The sequence below is a fragment of the Polypterus senegalus genome, chromosome 2 (genome assembly GCF_016835505.1).
Source record: "Polypterus senegalus isolate Bchr_013 chromosome 2, ASM1683550v1, whole genome shotgun sequence".
NCBI classification, from domain to species: domain Eukaryota; kingdom Metazoa; phylum Chordata; class Cladistia; order Polypteriformes; family Polypteridae; genus Polypterus; species Polypterus senegalus.
The window spans coordinates 149,190,536-149,211,359 of record NC_053155.1 but is presented as its reverse complement, the minus strand read 5'-3'; the positions used below and the strand labels follow the sequence as shown (position 1 = coordinate 149,211,359).

The following is a 20,824-nucleotide window of genomic DNA, read 5'->3' as shown; positions in this document are numbered from 1 at the left end:
TAATTCAACGTTAAATACATTCATTTGTTTCATTTGTGAAACACATACATGCTCACAGTGCCTTAATTTAAAAAAAAAAAAAGATGGGCTCTATTTCTTCTTCTTCTTCTTCTGACCTCCAGGAGTAAAAATCAACATTGATGACAAAAACAATACTGACGTGCTTTGGCATTCACAAACAATTTTGTCTGGGTTTCTTATGTGCATCCCAAGCAGTACAAAGTGTCCCAGACTCTTTCCCATTGATCTTGTCACTTTGCATGCACTAAGAATCTTTTAAGCAATAGTGCAATATTGATAAGCACTGATAAGGCTGTGTCTTCAATTGTTGCATTTGTCTATGCCTTTGATGATATAATTATTTACAGATACATACTTCTTCAGCTTATTTGTTTTTTTTCTTGACATTCCTTTCAATAACATAACCAATTTCTAATGTATTTTACTTAGACTGTAACTATAAGATGGAAATTTCATAGTTATCTTATATATTTTCATAATTCTAGGGGGCTCCGAGTCCTGCTCCTTTCGCTCGCCAAGGAGAAGCGGTCGGATCATCTGCTGGCTTGCTGCTGGCGAGCTGTGTGTTCTGCTTGTCGCTTGTTGTTGTTTTAAGAGCTGGGAGAACATGAAGTGTGTCTGCCAAACACATTCCAACAACTTCTAGGTTAGATGTCCGTGAACTTGTTTTAAATGTTGTCTCACTGTCTTGTCTTGCGGGATGTTAAATTGTCTTCCGAGATCACGTCTCGTCTCCCTAGTCTCTCTCCCAAGATTTTTTTTTTTATAATAGAGAAACTACTCTCTGTCTTTTTATGTAAAATTCTAAATCTTGTCCTGTACTAAACCTCCGACTCCGCTTAACTTCACCCATTAAACAACTGTTGACTAACCTACTCATACACCTCCCCAATACATTGCCCCTCCTGTTCAAATGTAATCCATCACCAGTGCCAGTGCCAGGTTGTTTTGCACCCTAGGCCAAGCTTATTAATATGCCAAATGACTGTTCGGTAGCTAACCCATGCAGCTAGGTTAATTATGATCTGCACCCTAGACATTGCCCATAATGATGGAACTACTGTAACATATCTGTTCTTGAAAGTTATCCAATGTTCCATAAACCTAATGTCCCTCGATTCTACATCAAGACTGAAACTACAGGTAAAATTCCATTACAACGAACTCCCAGGGACTTAAAAAATATTTTGTTGTAACGAAAATTTAATTGTAATGAAATTCTGCATTTTTTACTATAGTGATTTTTTTTTTAACTTACATGTAGGAGTTTGCAATCATTTCAGTAGCTTCTTTCACATTAATTTTAATCTCCTCCTTTCTACAAGTTATGCTGATGAAAATTTTTCTCAGCATTTCTTTACCATAATACATTTTCAGGGTGTAAATGATGCCCAAATCCAATGGCTGATGCAGAGGAGCAGCAGGTCTACTCTGAGCCCCTCCCGGATGACTGAGTTTCTCACCCTATCTTTAAGGGAAAGCCCAGACACCCTAAGTGGAGGAAACTCATTTCAGCCGCTTCTATTCGCGATCTCTGTTTTTTTTTTTTAAATATATAAATGCTAAACATTTTGCTAAAAGAAGCCTAGCAAACCTTCCTAACTGTCCCTTAATATTGACCATAGAAACTATGCTTAATATGTGTGATAAAGGCATGATACCAATAAAAATACACTGATTAAAAAGAAAAACCATGTGTCTGTTTTTACAATGGCTGTCAGGCAGTCTTTTTCAAACCTGTTTAGTCCTGAACAGGATTGCAAGGGTCTGCTGGAGACTATCCCAGCTAGCATAGGGCGCAAGGCAGGAACAAACCCAAGATAGGGCGCCAGTCCATTGCAGGGTGAACAGACACACACTGACCCCAACCACACACTAAGGCCAATTTAGGATCACCAGTTCACTTAGCCTGCATGTCATCGGACTATGGAAGGGAAAGGAGAGAAGGTCAGCACACCCCTTGGCAAGTCTTAGTGTCCTTACAACACATAAGCGTTTTTTATAATATGCTACAATTATTTACTGACATTAAAATAGTAATAAAATAAGATTGTATTACTTTATTAATTTTTGTCTTTCCAAAACAAAAAGTTACTACTGAAAAAATCACACATCAAATTCCCTACCCACCATTCAAAAGTGTTCAATGGAAGAAAATGTTAAACATGAGAATATTAAATTTGGGTTGTGCTGTATTAATAAAACATAAGTCGCATGTCACATATGTAAAAGTCAGAGCAGAGAGCAAGTTTCCAATATACAAGATTAGGAAATTATGTAAACACAGCCAAATAGTTCTGTTGTTTTGATATGTAAACAAATGTACTATATGTAAATGTACTACTGTATATCAATATTAAATGTACTATTTCAATATTAATGACTTTTTTTACATACTGCTGCCTTTGTGTCATTTATGCATTCTGCTTGACTATGCATTTAAAAGAGCAACACTCTTTACTGTAAATACTTTTCAAGTTCACTGTTTGCTCACACAGGTATTTGCATATGATTAGGCAATGAAGTGCACCTAAGGTATGCCAGTATTTCAGCAGAACAGCAACCATGGTATATGCGTTTAGTTTTAGAATAAATGTTATAGGGGACTGAAAAATCACTAGGTCCAGGCTATGACCAAAGTATATATAGTCTAGTCATTGATAACAGCTACATTCTCCCTATTATCCAGAGTAACGTAAATTTGCTGCTTCTTCTGCAAGCCCCAGGTGGTTGGTGCAACTCTTAATCATTAAGCAACTGTTATCTTCATTTGCCTTTGATAGCCTGCTGGATACAGAGATGTGTCATATTTTGAACCAGTAACATATGTTGGTGTTGTAGGACAAACATGACTGGGACTTGCTGCTGTATACTTAGCTTTCACAAACTTTTCATACTGCATTATGAGGTTGTATTTTACAAGGCTGTATAAACTGGTGCTGTCAGAGAAGTTTTTAAATCAATATCATTGCTCTTGAAACAAAAATAAATTCCAAATTACAGATTATACTCTTCATTTTGGTACTTAAAAGTCTTCTTCACTGCCACTTTTTTTTTTAGGGACTGCTACTGCAAACAGAAGAGAGTCTCCCACTTACTAAATGATATTGCTAGGGACCACTCTACTGAAAATGCCTTCAGCATATTCATCTGTAATTAGTTACATGATGTGAGTGCCTCTGAATTGGCAATGCAGTTATGTGTTAAGTGCACATGTCTGTGATTGGTTACAACACTCATTTGATGTTTAGGTCAGTTGGTAAAAACTGGATGCAATGTCAAAAAACAAGATTGTGTACAGATATTTACACGTGGATATTTTAAATATACAATGCATAGTACAAACAGACTTTTAGATGTTCATGTGCCATGCAAAGATTAATCAAACATTATAATTCCATTATGTGTGGCTTCTGCAGATGTTTGACCATACTGCTGTAGGGAATCTTGAGGTATATTTAGGACAATGGACAAATATTTTGAAATAAGACTTTATTGATTTGCAAAAAACTGTTAGACTAATTAACATAGTACACACCTCAAAACAGAATCTGATTTAAAGGACTCAGTATGCAAGCATGTGTAAGCTGCTTATTTAGAATGTATTGCCTTATAAATTGGTAGTATACCATTAGGATTTTTGGAACAAAAATGTATTTGATGGCAGTTTGCTGACATTTCCTTTTACGACATCAGCTATATTACTAAATTAAATAACCAAATCTGTGGAAGGACACTACATGTTACAAGTATCTCTGACAGTCCATGCAGATAAAACGTCACTAGTTTAAGATCAAGACTCTTCTCTTTTGCATCATAAATATTGTTTTTCTTTTTAGTTTTTAATTTACTATTTTGTTAATTATTAAAATGTACGTCCTCCTCAGCAGTCTGAGTCAATGCCTGTTTTCAACTTCATTGAGTATGTTTTTGTAGCCGTCAACATGTAAAACTGTTAAGACACTGGAACAGAGAGAGACACCATGCATGTTTTGATTCCTGGGCTTCAATGGAAATGCTTGCCAAGATCAGTGTTTTTTTTTTTTTTGGGAAACATTTATTTGTTGCCTAAAGTGGAGGGCTCACTTAATATACTGCAGTACTTCTAAATGTGCTCTGGTATTTCTTTGAATCACCCCAGCTTCGGGGTGTACTTGGGTCAGCCTGTCTCCATTACCCTACTCATCTTGGCAGCTGGCATAAAATGGCTTGAGAAAACATTCAGTAGTACAGAAGTCTGGCTACTTTTGAAAAACTGCAGTTAAATGTGTTCCAAGATCCAAGGTGCCACACTTCACCTGTGCTGTGCGTCTGGATTTTCCCTGATAGTAACACTGAAGTCAATACTGAATAAAATTAATTTCATTAATTACTTTACAGAGTCATTTATGTTTTTTTGTTCTGAAATTCATGTTATAGAAGCAACCATATGTATTATATTTTCGTTTGCTTTACTGTGTGTATAATTTTTTGCATAAATACAGCACAAAAAACTATGTCCCAATTTATGTCAGATATCTCGGTTTTTAGCATTACTGAAAAGAAATATCCTCATATCATACAATTTCCAAGAATTATCATACAACAATCCTGGCACTATCACATTAATATTTTAATTTTGTGTGTCACAGTTTCAATATTATAAACTCCAGATTCAGACACCATTTAGAGTCACATTATTCAGTATATAGTATAGAGCATACACAGCATTACAGGATTTTCTGACTGAAATCTTGTTTTTCCATATCACTTGCAAGAACAGTTTCCTTGCATTTTTTAAATGAATACCTTCTTTTTTTGTGGTTCTCAACCTTTTCTTTTTATTTTTACACAGGTTTCTGAGTAAGCACTGGATAACCAACATTGAATAAGTACACTCAGGCAATGTGGAAACTCCTAGGCCTAATTACTGTTTTGCCGGATGCATTATTCAGGGTAGTTGACTAGCCTTCAGCATAGGCAATGCCCACTTGCTATTTTAGTTCCATCCAAGACCCAATGAATTGACCACTGGCAGAAGGGAAATTTGCCACTCGCAGGGGCCAAACCAGGACACAAACATTTGCTTGGAAAACAAAAACAAGGGTTGTTACAGACATTTAGAGAACTACTGCCAAATCTGAAGCACAATATCATGATTAATGCCAAAATGAGAATTATTACAATTCATCAACCAGAAGGCATACTAACACAGAATTTCAGACTTGAAACACTGCAATGACCTGAAGGACAGGTGCCGGATAAAAGCTAGACACACGACTGTTACTGAGGCCAAAACAAGAATAGCTGTGAATCAAAAGGCGTTTGCCCCCAAAGCGCACATGCTGAAACTGCTAGACTTGGAATCTTAAACAATATATTGGAAGCTGCACAGGATTATAAAGCCAAATATCTGTAAGGTGGTACATACAGTACTACCTTCTAGGATGCAGCCAATATCAACAGAGCAGTGCATTTCAAAACAGTCATAAAATGCTGCAGCCATAAAATGGTGATATGACTAAGGAAGTCAAAAGACCTATCAAGTCGATCCCACAGTTCTGAAAGCATGAGAGTACTGTTTTTTTTTTTTTGTTTTTTTTTAAATATCAGTAATAAGAAGTGAAACTTGGTACAGAACTCACGTATGACTGCAGGACAACAAATTACTCCAAAAACACTACACATAAAAATGGCTCACAGCAGTTATGATAAAGCACTTAATCAACACATGTCAAAAAGAAAAACTTATGTCTGGAAATGCTTTGTACATGAAATTTGTTTTTGTAACTCTTATCCCATTACAGAGTTTATTCAGAAATAGATTTATATGTGCTTTTGCAATAATGAGACTGATCATATGTCAGTTCTACTCATCCTACTTCTTTTTTTTTTTTTTTTTTATTTATTAATTTTATTATAATCAATACATAGTAATCAAGTTTTACAAAAAAAAAGAATTATGCTAAGAACAGATCGATCCCCACCCTTGAGAGAGAGAGCAAGCCAAATGGTGTAAAATTTAAGGCTTGTAAAAAATACCTAAATCAACAAATTCTCTGTGCTTTATAAACTCATTTCAAAATATTACTGATTAGATCCTGCCATGTTTTGAAAAAGTCTGCACAGATCCTCTAACTGAGTATTTGATTTTTCCAATTTCAAATAATATAACACATCAGTTTCCCACTGACTTAAAGAGGAGAGTTTGGGTTCTTCCAGTTTATCAGAATAAGTCTGCGTGCAACAGTGTAGTGAATGCAATCACAATTTGTTTGTCTTTCTCCACTTTAAGACCCTCTGGAAGAACCCCAAACACAGCTGTTAATGGGTTAGGAGGGATTGTGAGTCCAAGACTGTCTGAGAGGTAATTAAAAATTTTTGTCCAGAATAATGTTAATTTGGTGCAGGCCCAGAACATGTGACCCAGTGAGGCTGGGGCTTGGTTGCAACGTTCGCAGGTTGGATCATGCCCTGGAAACATTTTGGAGAGTTTTAGTCGAGACAGATGTGCTCGATATATAATTTTGAGTTGTATAATTGTATGCTTTGCATATGGAGCTTGAGTGAATTCTCTGCATTGCTACTTTCCACTCCTTTTCTGATATATTAATTGAGAGGTCATTTTCCCAGTGTCCTCTTGGATCTTTGAAAGGAAGGGATTGTAAAAGGATTTTATATATTGTAGAGATGGAGTCTAACTCCTTGAAATTGAGCAATATTTTTCCAGCGTGGATGAGGGTGCAAGATGAGGAAAATCTGGAAGGTTCTGTTTAACAAAGTTCCTGATTTGAAGATAGTGAAAGAAATTTGTAGCTGGAATGTTAAATTTGGAATGTAATTGTTCATAGGATGCAAAGACGTTGTCTATATAAAGATCTCTAAGCAAGTTAATTCCAAATTTTTCCAGATATTAAAAACTGCATATGTTTGTGAGGGTTGAAAGAGGTGGTTCTTTTGCAGGGTGCCACAGAAAGAAGCTTCTCCGTCTTAAAATGCTTTCTACATTGGTTCCAGATTCTAAGTGAGTGGAGCACAATTGGGTTATTAGTGTATTGCCGATAACGTGTGTTTATTGGAGCACAGAGCAGGAATACAAAGAAGTACTGCAGGATTTTACTTCTATTGCGGTCCATGCCTGTGTATGTTCTTCTATTTGTGTCCAGGTTCTTATCGCTGTATATTTGCCGCCCAGTAATAAAACTGGAAGTTAGGTAGAGCCATGCCACCTTCTGCCTTTTGTCTTTGTAGGGTCGCTCTTTTGATGCGTGGATGTTTAGAATTCCAAATAAATGAGGTTATTGTTGAATCTAATTGCTTAAAGAACGATTTATTAATGTATATTGGTATGTTTTGAAATAAAAAGGAGCTTAGGAAGAATATTCATCTTAACAGTGTTAATTCTTCCAGCTAGTGTGAGATGAAGGGTTGACCATCTATGCAAGTCTTGTTTAATTTTTTCCATGCAGACACGAAATTTTGTTGATATAGAGCTTTATGTTTACTTGTGATGTTTACCCCGAGGTATTTAAACTGTTCTGCAATGATAAAAGGAAGGGTGTCTAATCTAATATTATATGCTTGAATTCACCGGAAAGAGTACACTTTTATTCAGATTAATTCTGAGACCAGAGAGCTTTTGAAATTCTGTGAGTGCTGCTAAGACTGCAGGCACAGAATTTTCTGGGTCCGATATATACAGTACCATGTCATCTGCATATAATGAGATTTTCTGTTCCAGTCCTTCTCTGCTAATCCCCTTTATCTGATCAGTATTTCGACAATGTATTGCCAGTGGTTCAATGGCAATTGCAAACAGCAGTGGTGACAAAGGGCATCCTTGTCTTGTGCCACGCTCTAGTTTAAAGTAGTCTGAGCAAATGTTATTGATGCAAACTGAAGCTTCTGGGTTAGTATACAGTAATTTAATCCATGCACAAATGTTCGGGCCAAACCCAAACTTCTCCAAAATAGTAAAAGGTATTTCCATTCAATCATGTCGAATGCTTTTTCTGCATCCAATGATAATAATATTTCTGGGGTGTTTGATTTAGTTGGTGAGTATATTACATTAAACAGGCGTCGAAGATTTGAAGATAAGTGTCGGCCCCTAATAAATCCAGTTTGGTCTTGTGATATTACCGAGGGGAGCACTTTCTCCATCCTTCTAGCTATGATTTTAGAGAGTATTTTAACGTCGTTATTCAGAAGTGAAATTGGTCTGTATGATGCACATTGTAATAAGTCCTTATTTTGTTTTGGAAAGACAGTGATTAGTGCTTGGCGAAAGGTTTGTGGAAGAGATTGGTTATCTCTGGCTTCTGTAAATGTTGCTAATAGGAGGGGAGCTAACTGAGCGGAGAATTTCTTGTAAAACTCTGCAGGGTAGCCGTCAGGGCCTGCTGCTTTTCCACCTTGGAGTGACTTTATAGCATCCAGTAATTCTGATAATGACAGAGGTTTATCGAGTTCCTCCACACTAAAAGCGTCAATTTGTGGTATCTGTAATTTATCATCTCATCCTACTTCTAGTGTCACAAAGTTGTTACATAACAGGTCAGAACAGCGAGTAAAAGAGGACGTTGGGGTCTCCTGAAAACGCATATTAACCAAACTTTGGGGCCTGCAAAAACAGAAGACATGTTGTGCACTAGCCCAGGATCACAGGTAGAGAGTGGATTGGTAGAAGATTCAAGAACATTGGTTGGTAGCAACGATTGGTTCAAAGGCAAGAACTAAGCATTGAGAAATTAGTATGCATGGATGCTCTCTGCTGTATTAATGTTTATTTGCTGCATTAAGTCTCTAGAAAATGATACAAGAACATAATGCACAGTGATAACAGGTAGCAAAGGCTAATATGTTACGATGTTTTTGTTCAAGACAGCTAAGTTTTTTTTTTTTAATGGGCCAGAGAAAGGATGGAAAAAGTAACAAAGTAATCTACCTGACTAAGGAGGTAGACAAATAGTAATTTACATGCGGAATTATTACTTGTGAACTGTCCAACTGCAAACGTGAACTCTCAGCCAGTTAATGTGCACCTGAAGTGGAGTGGAGGAAGCACACAGGGTCACATAAGCTGACTGACACCATTACATATTCCAGACCACACTCAGAAAATGAAAAATCTACAATGTGATTTGTCTTGGAAAAATTAAAGCACTAACCAGACCTATAAATATATACCAATTTTTATTATCTGCTAGGCCTGGCTTCTAAATACAAAACTGGTCGGAATGAAAACCTGCACCCTCTGTGAACCTCCAAGACTGGAGTTTAGTTCCCCTGCACTACAGAAAAGCTGCTAAATTTCAGTGTTTTGTCTAAACAGAAAACCATGTTTTTTTTTTTTTTGATGAGTGAATGAACTTTGCGTTATATATAAGGATATAGGGACTTCCACCTAATGCAGAAAGGTGCTCATTCTTTTTTGTTTTGTTATCTGTGGCAAAGGTTAAATGGTTTTTAATCCTACTGCAAGACTAAATGGTGAATGGATGTAATTTTTAGATGTCACCTCGAGAAAGACCTAAAGCTAGAATTTTTGTTAAGTTTTAATTTTTAGGTTTAAACACATACTGTATATGCTTTTGACTAGTTATTCTTTGGGCGGCATGGTGGCGCAGTGGTAGCGCTTCTGCCTCGAAGTTAGGAGACCCGGGTTCGCTTCCCGGGTCCTCCCTGTGGAGTTTGCATGTTCTCCCCGTGTCTGTGTGGGTTTCCTCCGGGTGCTCCGGTTTCCTCCCACAATCCAAAGACATGCAGGTTAGGTGGATTGGCAATTCTAACTTGGCCCTAGTGTGTGCTTGGTGTGTGGGTGTGTTTGTGTGTGTCCTGCGGTGGGTTGGCACCCAGCAGACCCCCATGACCCTGTATTCGGATTCAGCAGGTTTGAAAATGGATGGATGGATAGTTATTCTTTTCAGCATTAATCAGAAAAAAAACATTTCTGGTGTGTCCAGATCTCATATGTGAATTACTTGTCAGCCTACCGAGAAGAGAACTTCATAAATCTTAATCGAGGGTCAAAAAATACATTATTTACTGCTTTCCTTTTAAAACCATGCACATACACTTTCGGCGCCTATTTCTTACATTCGTCAGATGCTTCTGCGGAAAACACTAGTCTCTGTAAGAAAATAAAAACTTGTGTCTAAACTTAAATACTTTTAAAATAATCACCACGATACAAAACCACAAAATATGTTTTCAAGTCTTTTGTAATATTTGCAAAAACTATTTAGCATATTGATAACTACATGACAAAAAATGTGTATTGACTCTTGAAAGCTGCTTATAATGGATACCTACACTACCACTCAAAAGTTTTAGAACACTTCAGTTTTTTAAGTTTATATGGAAATGCACTCTATTTTAATGTCTTAATGTTTCATGAAATCAAGGCATATAACAAATAAACAATGGCAAATAAAAAATAAGTCAAGGAATCATTAAGTGTACAAAGTTTTATTCAAATTTTTGATTCATCAATGTAGCCTCCTTTTGCTGATATAACAGCCACACTGTGGTAACACTTTTGATTCAGAATGCCAGTTAATCTGTGTAAGTCACCAACTCTGCCTTCAGCAAAAACAAAAAACAGACCACTACACTTATCCTCCATGGTGGTGTCACATACTGAGTTACAAACACTCTGAGTGGTGAATTTCAAATTTTGATTCATCGGTCCGTAAAAGTTTCTTCCAGCCTGCAGTAGTCCACAGCCAGTATTTCGAGGCCCTATTTTGTCCTTTAACAAATGGCTTTCTTACTGCCACTTACCTTGTCAAATCTGCAGCACAAATGTCTCCTCTTAACAGCAGAAACTAAGACTTGCTTTTTTCAACCACTGTTAAGCTATACTTGAAGCTGTTATGATGTAAGGCACATTTCATGTAAGCTTGAGACGCTCAGAATCTTGTCTTCTGATTGGGTTGTGACTTTTTTGGTCTTCCAGGTCTCTTCCAGTTTCTAATTGTCTAAGGGTAATAATGCTGGGTCACATCTCATTTGTTAAATGCCATTTTCTTGCCCTTATCACTGGAAGAGGGTGCAGTAACACAGTCTGTTCCAACTTTGCTTTAAGACAGAGGTTGGGACACCTGTGTAAATTACTTGCTTTAATTGCTTTAAAACATCTGTAGGTTGTAACCTATTAGTTGTTCCATGAAGAAGGCCCATTTGTAATATTCTAAAATTTTCTTTTTTTCAGTTTGTGCTAACCTAAACTTTAAATTAAAACCTCTGGCAGTTTATAGCTTACCTTTTCATCATTTTAGGTCATTCATTGCATTTTAACTGATTAGATTTGAAGAAAAACTGATTTGTTGTAAAACTTTTGACCGGTAGTATAAATCTTATTATTGTTTTCCCTACATCTGTATTTATTACATTTGAAATCAAGTAATTTACCAACTGAAAGATATGATCATTATGAATATTCATTTCATCATGGCTTAAACAATTTATTCCCTGTGAATTTCTTTTTAGTTGAATTATTCTGCTAGATACTTAGCAAGACTTTGCATTCTGATCTTTCTGGATATGACAGATGTACTGTTCTGATTGTTCTTTGACAGAACTTAGTTTACTTCTATAATTCCCCATTTGGTAAAAATTACATCTTTGAAACAGTCAGGAAGCTGCGTTACCACCTCACTAGAACCTGACCCTTCTCCTCCTCTGATTCACAATGACACCATAATTTCTTTGCCCTTCACTACTCAAACTGAATTATTACTATTCAATATTCTTCATTTGTTCTTATGATTCACTGTTCAGCAACCTTACAACTTAAGGATAGGAACGGTCCATGTCTACTGGTATGTAAGCAAACAGCCAGTATGAAGGAGTGAGAAAATTGACTGTGCAGAATGGCCAATTACCCTTTATGTCAGTGAGTGAGCATTGTCCATTTTGCAAGGCTTTTAGCGCGATACAAAGCCTGTTAAGACAGCACATTTATCAAGGTTACAGAAATCCAGTTGCACATCCCTCATTCCACCTGCATAAACTGCAGCTCATATCAAACTTTGGACAGCCCTAGACTTCACCTGATGACAAAGGTGTAAATCATATTTGAGCTGACGTCTCTGCAAAAGCTTCTTTAGCCGAATAGGTAACTAAATGGACGTTAATCTAAGGCATGTCAACACGAACTGAATCTGACAGTATGCAATGGCCAAAATAATGTTTCTATGAGAAGACACTGATTCTGTAACTGGAAGTGATCTTAAAATAATCACTTGAGGTTACACCTTCCTTCAAAAACTACCTGAACTCATTTCTTCTCTCTCTGAAACCTAAAAGCTGTTTATCTGTTCCTGATTAAAGACCGAAAAAAGCAGACAATGCAATCTCTTATGACAAGACAAAAAGCTCACAGACTTTCTTTGATCGGGAAGCTACTTTCTATAAAGCCATGAAGCTGGAAACACTAAAATATAGGGCTGGGTATTGGCAATGATATCCCAGTTGGAATCAATTTCAATTCAAAATGCCATGATTTGATTCAATATCAATTTTATCTTGACTGAATTAGCATGCACTGATATATTTGAAGTGCTGCCTTTTTTAGAGATTAGTTAACTATGCATAGAGAACATTAATATAATGTGACAAATTTTAGTAACACTTTATTTGAAGGGTGTCCGCATAGTGACTTCATAACATATGCATAGGGAATGACATTTATAACTTGGTTAGTAATGAACAGTCAATATCAGTATTTGGAAGATATGGAATAAAATACCATTGCTCTTTAAAAGATAAAAAAAAACTTTTTTCACAGCACTCAAAATTCTCCATAATTTAACTAACATGTATTCCCACATCACAGTCCACACATATTATAGGGTGGTCATTTTTTCAATATAATGCAATAACATCAGCTTTGTAAAACATCTATAACATCTTGTGAATAATGTTATTATAAAATAATCAAATATTGCTTATTAAACAATAAATGCTATTCAATAACCTAACTGTGTATTATGAATCTCCATGTAGACTCCCTTCAACTAAACTATTAGCCAAATTTATTCCCCTATTGGACATTTAAAATAGTCTTGAATTAGTCAAAATTAAAGATACAGTGGGAAGACTTGTGTCTTTCTATGATTCTACAAATTACACGTCTTTAGTTGCACACTTGTAGAAGTCATGTTAACAAGTCTCAAAAATGTGTCTTCTCAAATCCTCCTCAGCCAAAGAGGATGTGCTTTAAAATGAAGATCTAAAGCTAATGCTTGTTGACAGTGGTGTTGGATGTATGGAACATAAAAGAACACGAACTGGCCATCGTGACTAATAACGGCGCCAATATGATCCGTGAGGTACAGCTTATGGAGCTACTTCATGTCAGTTGCTTTGTATAAACACTCACTTTGATATCACAGGCTGCTCTGAGAATTCCAACAATTGCCTGCTTGCTTTAGCAGGTTACACACATTGCAAACATTTTCCACCATAATAGTACAGCTTGTCACGTACTTAAAGAGAAGCAATGTTCACTGGACTTGGCAACACAAACACTTGTGACTCGCATAGTCACATGATGCAACTGCGCATTGGAAATGCTTGAAAGGTTTTTGGAACAACAGCCAACTCTGCATATAAGCAGCAAGGTTGCTCCTGGTGTGACTGGCATGCAGCACACTTGTCTGCAACACATCCACCACAGATGCCCAGTCGTTTTTAATGTAGTGACATCTGATCATCATGTAGGAATCTGCTGCCCTGGATGTCCAGCTGTTGTAAGTTAGGGCTATTCTCTCTGCTGACCTGAGAGACATGGCGATACTTTGCTTAAGACCTTAATAAAGCCTAGGTATAATAACTTAACTCATCGTTTTCTGTTTGGTATAGCATACCAGAGTTCAAAAACCTATATAATTTGTCGAAAGCCCTCTTTTTCAACAGCAGTTTAGGGTCTCATAAAAACTGCCACAGATTTGTTATTCTTTGTACACAAGGCGAATTGAATGGAAGCTTGGAGCCACCTCCAGTGCAGATTGATTAGGCTCTACTCATCTGGATGTCAACTGACATTATGTTGATGGGTAACACCAGAAAAATTATTTTTCAGATTTCTTGTGTTACAGCAATACTTAACTTCTGCATTGTACAGCTTTGCTTTTATCCACTTGTTCTTTACCAACACACTGTTTGAACCCGTACTAAGTCCACACATCTGCTTTAAGTGTCGAAGGCACAGATGAGATTGTAAAGTGCTTTTTCTGTGGAAAGCTTTAACAGGCATATTTGCAAAGTCTACTGGATTGAATGCCAAAAATGAAGATTAGCAAAAAATTGCATATATTAATTGAGCAGGACAGAGATTCATGACATTGATCTTGAGACTTTAAAAATCAATATTAAATCATTTAAATGAAAAATAGCAATTAATCAGAAAATTAATATTTTTACTCAGGCCTACTGAACATGGCTCTAAGATCCACCTACCAGGCCAAGCTCTGTGTCAGTGACTGTATCCTGTCTGAGAAGATAGAGAAGCAGCCATTACTTCAAAAAGGGGACTTCAGCACCAAAACTCTTATGCCAAAAAGAATAATACTTTTCCTTATGATGTCACAGAGGACATAGCAAAAAACCTAACAGCAAGCTGAGGAAGACAGTGTCACATCACATCATGGACAAAGGACCCCAAAACAAGTTATATTTCTATAATGACTGTGTTCATCAATAAATTGTGTATCATTCCTTTTCTTAAAATAACAGTACTTCAGCTTCTCCAATACAAGTCTAAAGGCTAAAAACTTCTCCTAGAGAAAGGTAAGGAAAATAAATGAGGACTCTTACCTAATTATTTTATTACTGGTGTAGCTGTCTTAACAACAATACAGACACAGGTCGGTTCTTTGAAACTGGCGTTTATCGCTTGGGCTTGTCTTACTCACACCATCACGCCTCCATGCCGTGAGAACTACATGGTGAGTAATCAGAACAAAACACATTAGTGAATACACAGTAACTTCCGTGCACACAAGATGAAATACAAAACATTTAGTGTAAACATGACACAAAAGACATTTTACAAAAAAAATACTTTGTTGGCCGCTTGTCATGAAAAAGAGGTTCTTAAATCACTTTGATTGTCTGTTTTAGCTTCAGACATTTATAGTTTTAAACATGACAGAGCCTCCTGAGAGACATCTGCCACCTGCAGTCCATGGGGAAGGTCTTTCTCATATTCTCCCGATGACTCCTAAGTGTGTTCTCGCGAGACACATTACTCTACATACACACTGTATTATCTTAAAGTCACTTAAAAATAAATGAATTGTAACATGTAAATTTACTATACACATCACATTTTAAATTTAGATATTTTAAACGTACAACTATATAGTTATGAAGTTATGTAACCCATTATAAATCAATTATCTGCATCATGAACTTTACATTAAATATTGTTCAACAACATTTACAACTGGCATTGCCAATGGCAAAACTGATCATTAATTAACTTTGTGATCAATTTATTTTCTTCCGCCATGGTATTGGCACATGCTCCCAACCATCAATGTCCTGAACAGAAGACAGCTGGGTGTACAGTAATATTCTGTACTGCTTTCACCACCCCCGGCAGTGCTTTGTAATCTTGAGGTGAGCAGTTTCTATACCAGGATGTGATGCAGCCAATGAGGACTGAATCCAGTGGGCACTGGCAGCAGTTTGTGAGAACGAAAGGAGAAATGTGAGGTGTCCTAAGACATCTGAGGTAACAGAGGAGCTGGTGAGCCTTTTTAACGAGACAAAATGTACTGATAGTAACTGCAAGAAATCTAAAGCATACTTACTCATTTAAACAGCATCCCTTCTATACAGACATAAGGTGTTGTCTCTTTGGTTTACCTGGTGTTAAAGAACAGATTATTGCCCTGTCTCCATTGATTATACAATGCGAATTGGAGTAGGTAAGTTTAAAGATGTTAATATACTAATATGGCAGTGTATGGCAAACAGATCGAGTTTTGATCAGACATTCAAATAAGAATTTGTATTCTGTACATGTAGCATTAGACTCAAATATGAATTTAGAGTATTACCTTCAAAACTCTGGGACTGATCTAGAAATCTTTTAATTCCAACATTTTGGGTAATCTGTAATCATACTACAAACACCAACCCCCCCAATAACTCCATGACTGAGGACATAGTCTAGGTCTGGCCTCACTTCTTTCTATTCTCAACTATTTTTCCAACCCCGGGCCAATTCATTCTCATTGTAGCTTCTGCTCTTTAGAACTCTTCTTTTGTGATCCATTAGTAGTATAATTACATTCTCAAACTGGCTTAATCCAAATCAAGGTCAAGGTGATAAATGCCTACGTTAACATCACTGGGTGCAAGGTGGGACAGGATACCAGTCCAACGTGGCCCATTCATACATCTACACACAGATCAAATGGGAGAAAACACCACACGTGTACAAACTCCACATTGACAATTACCAGATATGAGATTCAATCCCAGGATGCAGCAGCACTAATTTGTGCACTAAGCTGTTGCCCTCTGTTGCCACTGTAAAAACGCTTCCTGCATGCTAACTGGCAGCAATGTTCGATGGTAAAGCCGCATTGCAACATATATCATTTAAACGTTAACTTCTGCCTTCTCTGCATCCGTCCTGGGGGGGGTTTCCGAAATGCAAAGTAGTGATGATGGGCCAGGCGCCTTAGTATGCAGTATAGAAAGAAAGTAAACTTGCTCATTATTTACGCCTTAACATTTTTAACTTATTACTTGCTTTACCATACGTAACTAACTCCACTCCACAGAGTGAGACTGAGCCCCGAGATTTCCACCGTCTTTAAAAGAATGGGAAAAACAAGACAAGCCTTACCTGCCGCGGTGAACGCATGAGCCCCGATACATCATCACATTGGCTTTCCGTCTCGGTACCCTCAGTAAACAACGCCAGGAACCAGGACGGGAACGGGCACCGCGGGGGGACAAATGGGTCGGCGACAGGAAACTCGAAGAGCTAAATGAGGCGTGGGTCGTCGACGAAGCACTATACGTTTATTACTTAAAAGGAGAACCAGAGCCGCACAACATGAAATATACTGTCAAACGAAACGCACATTAAAACGAGTTACTAATAACAGAAGTTACGGTAGAACAGCGGTGTATTATTTACTGCATCCTTCTACTTTATAAGTGTAGTACTCTTGTTTAGTATAACACGTGACCGTTATATATATATAGGCCTATATTTTAAATCAACGCAGTTTACCCGGCATAGTAACACCATAGTGGCGATGACACTGGAGGATTCGTTTTTTTTTTTTTTAAAGAAATCAAAGCAGCGAAACAAGTTTTAACAAGGAAGCACGACGTGTCCATCAGGATTTACATGTTAAATCAGAAAATTAAAGTAGATGTGAAAATACATAGGCTACACTTTAAAATGTTAGTGTAACTATCCATCCATCGTCCAACCCGTTGGATCCGAACACAAGTTCACGGGGGTCTGCTGAAGCCAATCCCAGCCAACACAAGGCGCAAGGCAGGAACCAATCCCGGGCAGGGCGCCAACCCACCGCAGGACACACTTGGGACAATTTAGAATAACCAATGCACTTAACCTGCATGTCTTTGGACAGTGGGAGGAAACCGGAGTACCCGGGGGAAACCCACGCAGACACGGGGGAGAACATGCAAGCTCCACGCGATCCCGGGTCTCCTAACTGCAAGGCAGCAGCGCTACCACAGCACCACCGTGCCGCCCTTAGTGTAACTATAACAGTTAATTTAGCGTTTGGCGATTCTCCTGTCCTGTGGGGTTTATGTTTGTAGTCTACTGTGCTCCGATGTCACAGAGTGCCTTTAAAAAGAGAAAGACTTAAATTATAAGCACTGAAGACATAGCAGTACGAGTACTTCAAACAGTGCAATTACTGCAGATAGAAATTCATTCATAGATTTCTAATCCGCTCGTCCAGATCAGGATTACGGTGAGTACCCGACAGGGAGGTCGAGAATAAACCCTGGGCGGGACACGGGTCCATGGCAGGGCTGACCAGACGTGGGGTGGATAAAAAACGGGCCATCCACCGGCATCTGCGAAAACGTCATAACCATTACTTACAATTAGCTGGACTTGGGGTCTGGGGCAGCTGTGGCTTCCTGTGAGGTGTATTTTTCACCGAGGCAAGCATGTTAATCAGACATGTGCAAGGTGGTAAAGACGAGCATTCAGAAACCAACACAGAACACTATCTTAAAAAATGTATAAAGTACAAAAAATAATTACGCCCACTAAAATTACGCTGTTGTCTTAATATTTAGTGTTGTGAAGAAATAGTTACAGTCACTACGGGTATCCGGTAGTTGACTTAAGATGTTGAAAATAGTCATTAATCCCTTTTCAAATTCACGTAATATAAAGGTGTGATCAATTTAAAAATTTAAAATCTATTTCAAATAGTTAAATCATAGCTTATCACTGTAAGTTAAATATTTGCTTTAGCAATACAAAAGGAATTTCATTGAAACTCCATTAAATGACACACAATGTGCAAAATTACCAATAATACGGAGGAAAATATTACATATATAACAGACATTCTCTAATTAAATAGAATTCACTTAGACACTTCTGAAATCGTGCCGAATTACTTCAAATCATCTGTACTCTACAAATATTTAACCTTAATAATAATAATAATAATAATTCATTACATTTATATAGCGCTTTTCTCAGTACTCGAAGCGCTATCCACACAGGGAGGAACCGGGAAGCGAACCCACAATCTTCCACATGATTTCAGATATACAAGTGTAATCCAGGATATACCGAATTTTAAGCAGCTATAACTTAAATTACATTAAGTATTGAAGTACACGCATTTACACATTTAAAGACTAGAACAAACCGTTCAGCTCTTGTTACTGCAACGCCACTAAACTTACTGGAACTAACTACAATTAGTTTTAAAGCTTCATCTTAGTAAATACCTGCCGCAAACTCTAAAAGCAGTGGTGTATTACTATGTCTGAATAAAAGAACAATAAAAAAGGTTACAATATGTGTTTGCCTATCGCTTTTTAAATAGTTAGTCATCAAAACACCAGTTTAGATAAAGTCGAAACTGTCCCAAAGCTTACTCGTGAAATTAGTGAGGCTCAAACAGCTCCAAAGGCAAATGTAACAGCACTGAAGTTAATCACGAGAACAGGTGAACTTGACGAGTCTACAACTGAACTTTAACCCAAGTTATGTAATCAAATCGCAGCGCACAACACGAACGGACACAATGCTGTTTAAATATTTAAGCAGGGCAACACCTCCTCAAATTAGTATTTTTTTTTCCATTTCAGCACACATTTCAATATAATTTTTATAATGATGTGTAAGCCTCTTTTACCACTGAACCATGTGCTACAGGAATATTGAAAGTTATTCAAATGCTAAAAGAAGCAAACACAGACAAAATACAAACGCGTATAACATGGTAACTGTACTGTCTGTGGAATGTATAGCACCACATTCTGTCCAGCTCCTCTCAAAAAGCCCTAAAAATCGGTGTTCACGTGCGGGCTCGGATTTAGCTCTACGCGTAATGGTTTGAGTCATAAAATGGGCATTCTATACAAGTGTGAGAAGCCTTTAAGAGATCCAGCCAGAACTGGGCTGCACTGCAATGTGGAACACCAGGCATTGGGGTGTGTCTCTGAATGTCAAGTGAATGCCTGGAGGAGGCAGGATGATGTAGCTGTCTTAACAACAATACAGACACAGGTCGGTTCTTTGAAACTGGCGTTTATCGCTTGGGCTTGTCTTACTCACACCATCACGCCTCCATGCCGTGAGAACTACATGGTGAGTAATCAGAACAAAACACATTTGTGAATACACAGTAACTTCCGTGCACACAAGATGAAATACAAAACATTTAGTATAAACATGACACAAAAGACATTTTACAAAAAAAATACTTTGTTGGCCGCTTGTCATGAAAAAGAGGTTCTTAAATCACTTTGATTGTCTGTTTTAGCTTCAGACATTTATAGTTTTAAACATGACAGAGCCTCCTGAGAGACATCTGCCACCTGCAGTCCATGGGGAAGGTCTTTCTCATATTCTCCCGATGACTCCTAAGTGTGTTCTCATGAGACACATTACTCTACATACACACTGTATTATCTTAAAGTCACTTAAAAATAAATGAATTGTAACATGTAAATTTACTATACACATCACATTTTAAATTTAGATATTTTAAACGTACAACTATATAGTTATGAAGTTATGTAACCCATTATAAATCAATTATCTGCATCATGAACTTTACATTAAATATTGTTCAACAACATTTACAACTGGCATTGCCAATGGCAAAACTGATCATTAATTAACTTTGTGATCAATTTATTTTCTTCCGCCATGGTATTGGCACATGCTCCCAACCATCAATGTCCTGAACAGAAGACAGCTGGGTGTACAGTAATATTCTGTACTGCTTTCACCACCCCCGGCAGTGCTTTGTAATCTTGAGGTGAGCAGTTTCTATACCAGGATGTGATGCAGCCAATGAGGACTGAATCCAGTGGGCACTGGCAGCAGTTTGTGAGAACGAAAGGAGAAATGTGAGGTGTCCTAAGACATCTGAGGTAACAGAGGAGCTGGTGAGCCTTTTTAACGAGACAAAATGTACTGATAGTAACTGCAAGAAATCTAAAGCATACTTACTCATTTAAACAGCATCCCTTCTATACAGACATAAGGTGTTGTCTCTTTGGTTTACCTGGTGTTAAAGAACAGATTATTGCCCTGTCTCCATTGATTATACAA

General features: G+C 37.4%; 1 protein-coding gene across 6 annotated transcripts in view; it reads right to left on the bottom strand.

Moving 5' to 3' along the window:
- Window positions 1–19,237, bottom strand: part of LOC120523468 (gamma-glutamylaminecyclotransferase-like) — a 34,969-nt gene extending 15,732 nt beyond the window's left edge. The window contains exons 1-3 of one of the 6 annotated variants that reach the window (XM_039744806.1): window positions 16,871–17,275; window positions 14,824–14,947; window positions 14,467–14,500 (exon numbers count right to left, since the gene is read on the bottom strand). Coding sequence is in view for 1 of the 6 variants with exons in the window: in XM_039744804.1 (XP_039600738.1) it covers window positions 16,871–16,888 (18 nt within the window). In the remaining 5 variants the exon portion in view is untranslated. Of the gene's footprint in view, window positions 1–14,466; window positions 14,501–14,823; window positions 14,948–15,824; window positions 15,880–16,870; window positions 17,276–19,137 lie in introns of those variants that run through there. The other 5 variants (XM_039744808.1, XM_039744807.1, XM_039744805.1 and 2 more) reach the window with 5 other exon arrangements.
- Window positions 19,238–20,824: the final 1,587 nt, after the last annotated feature.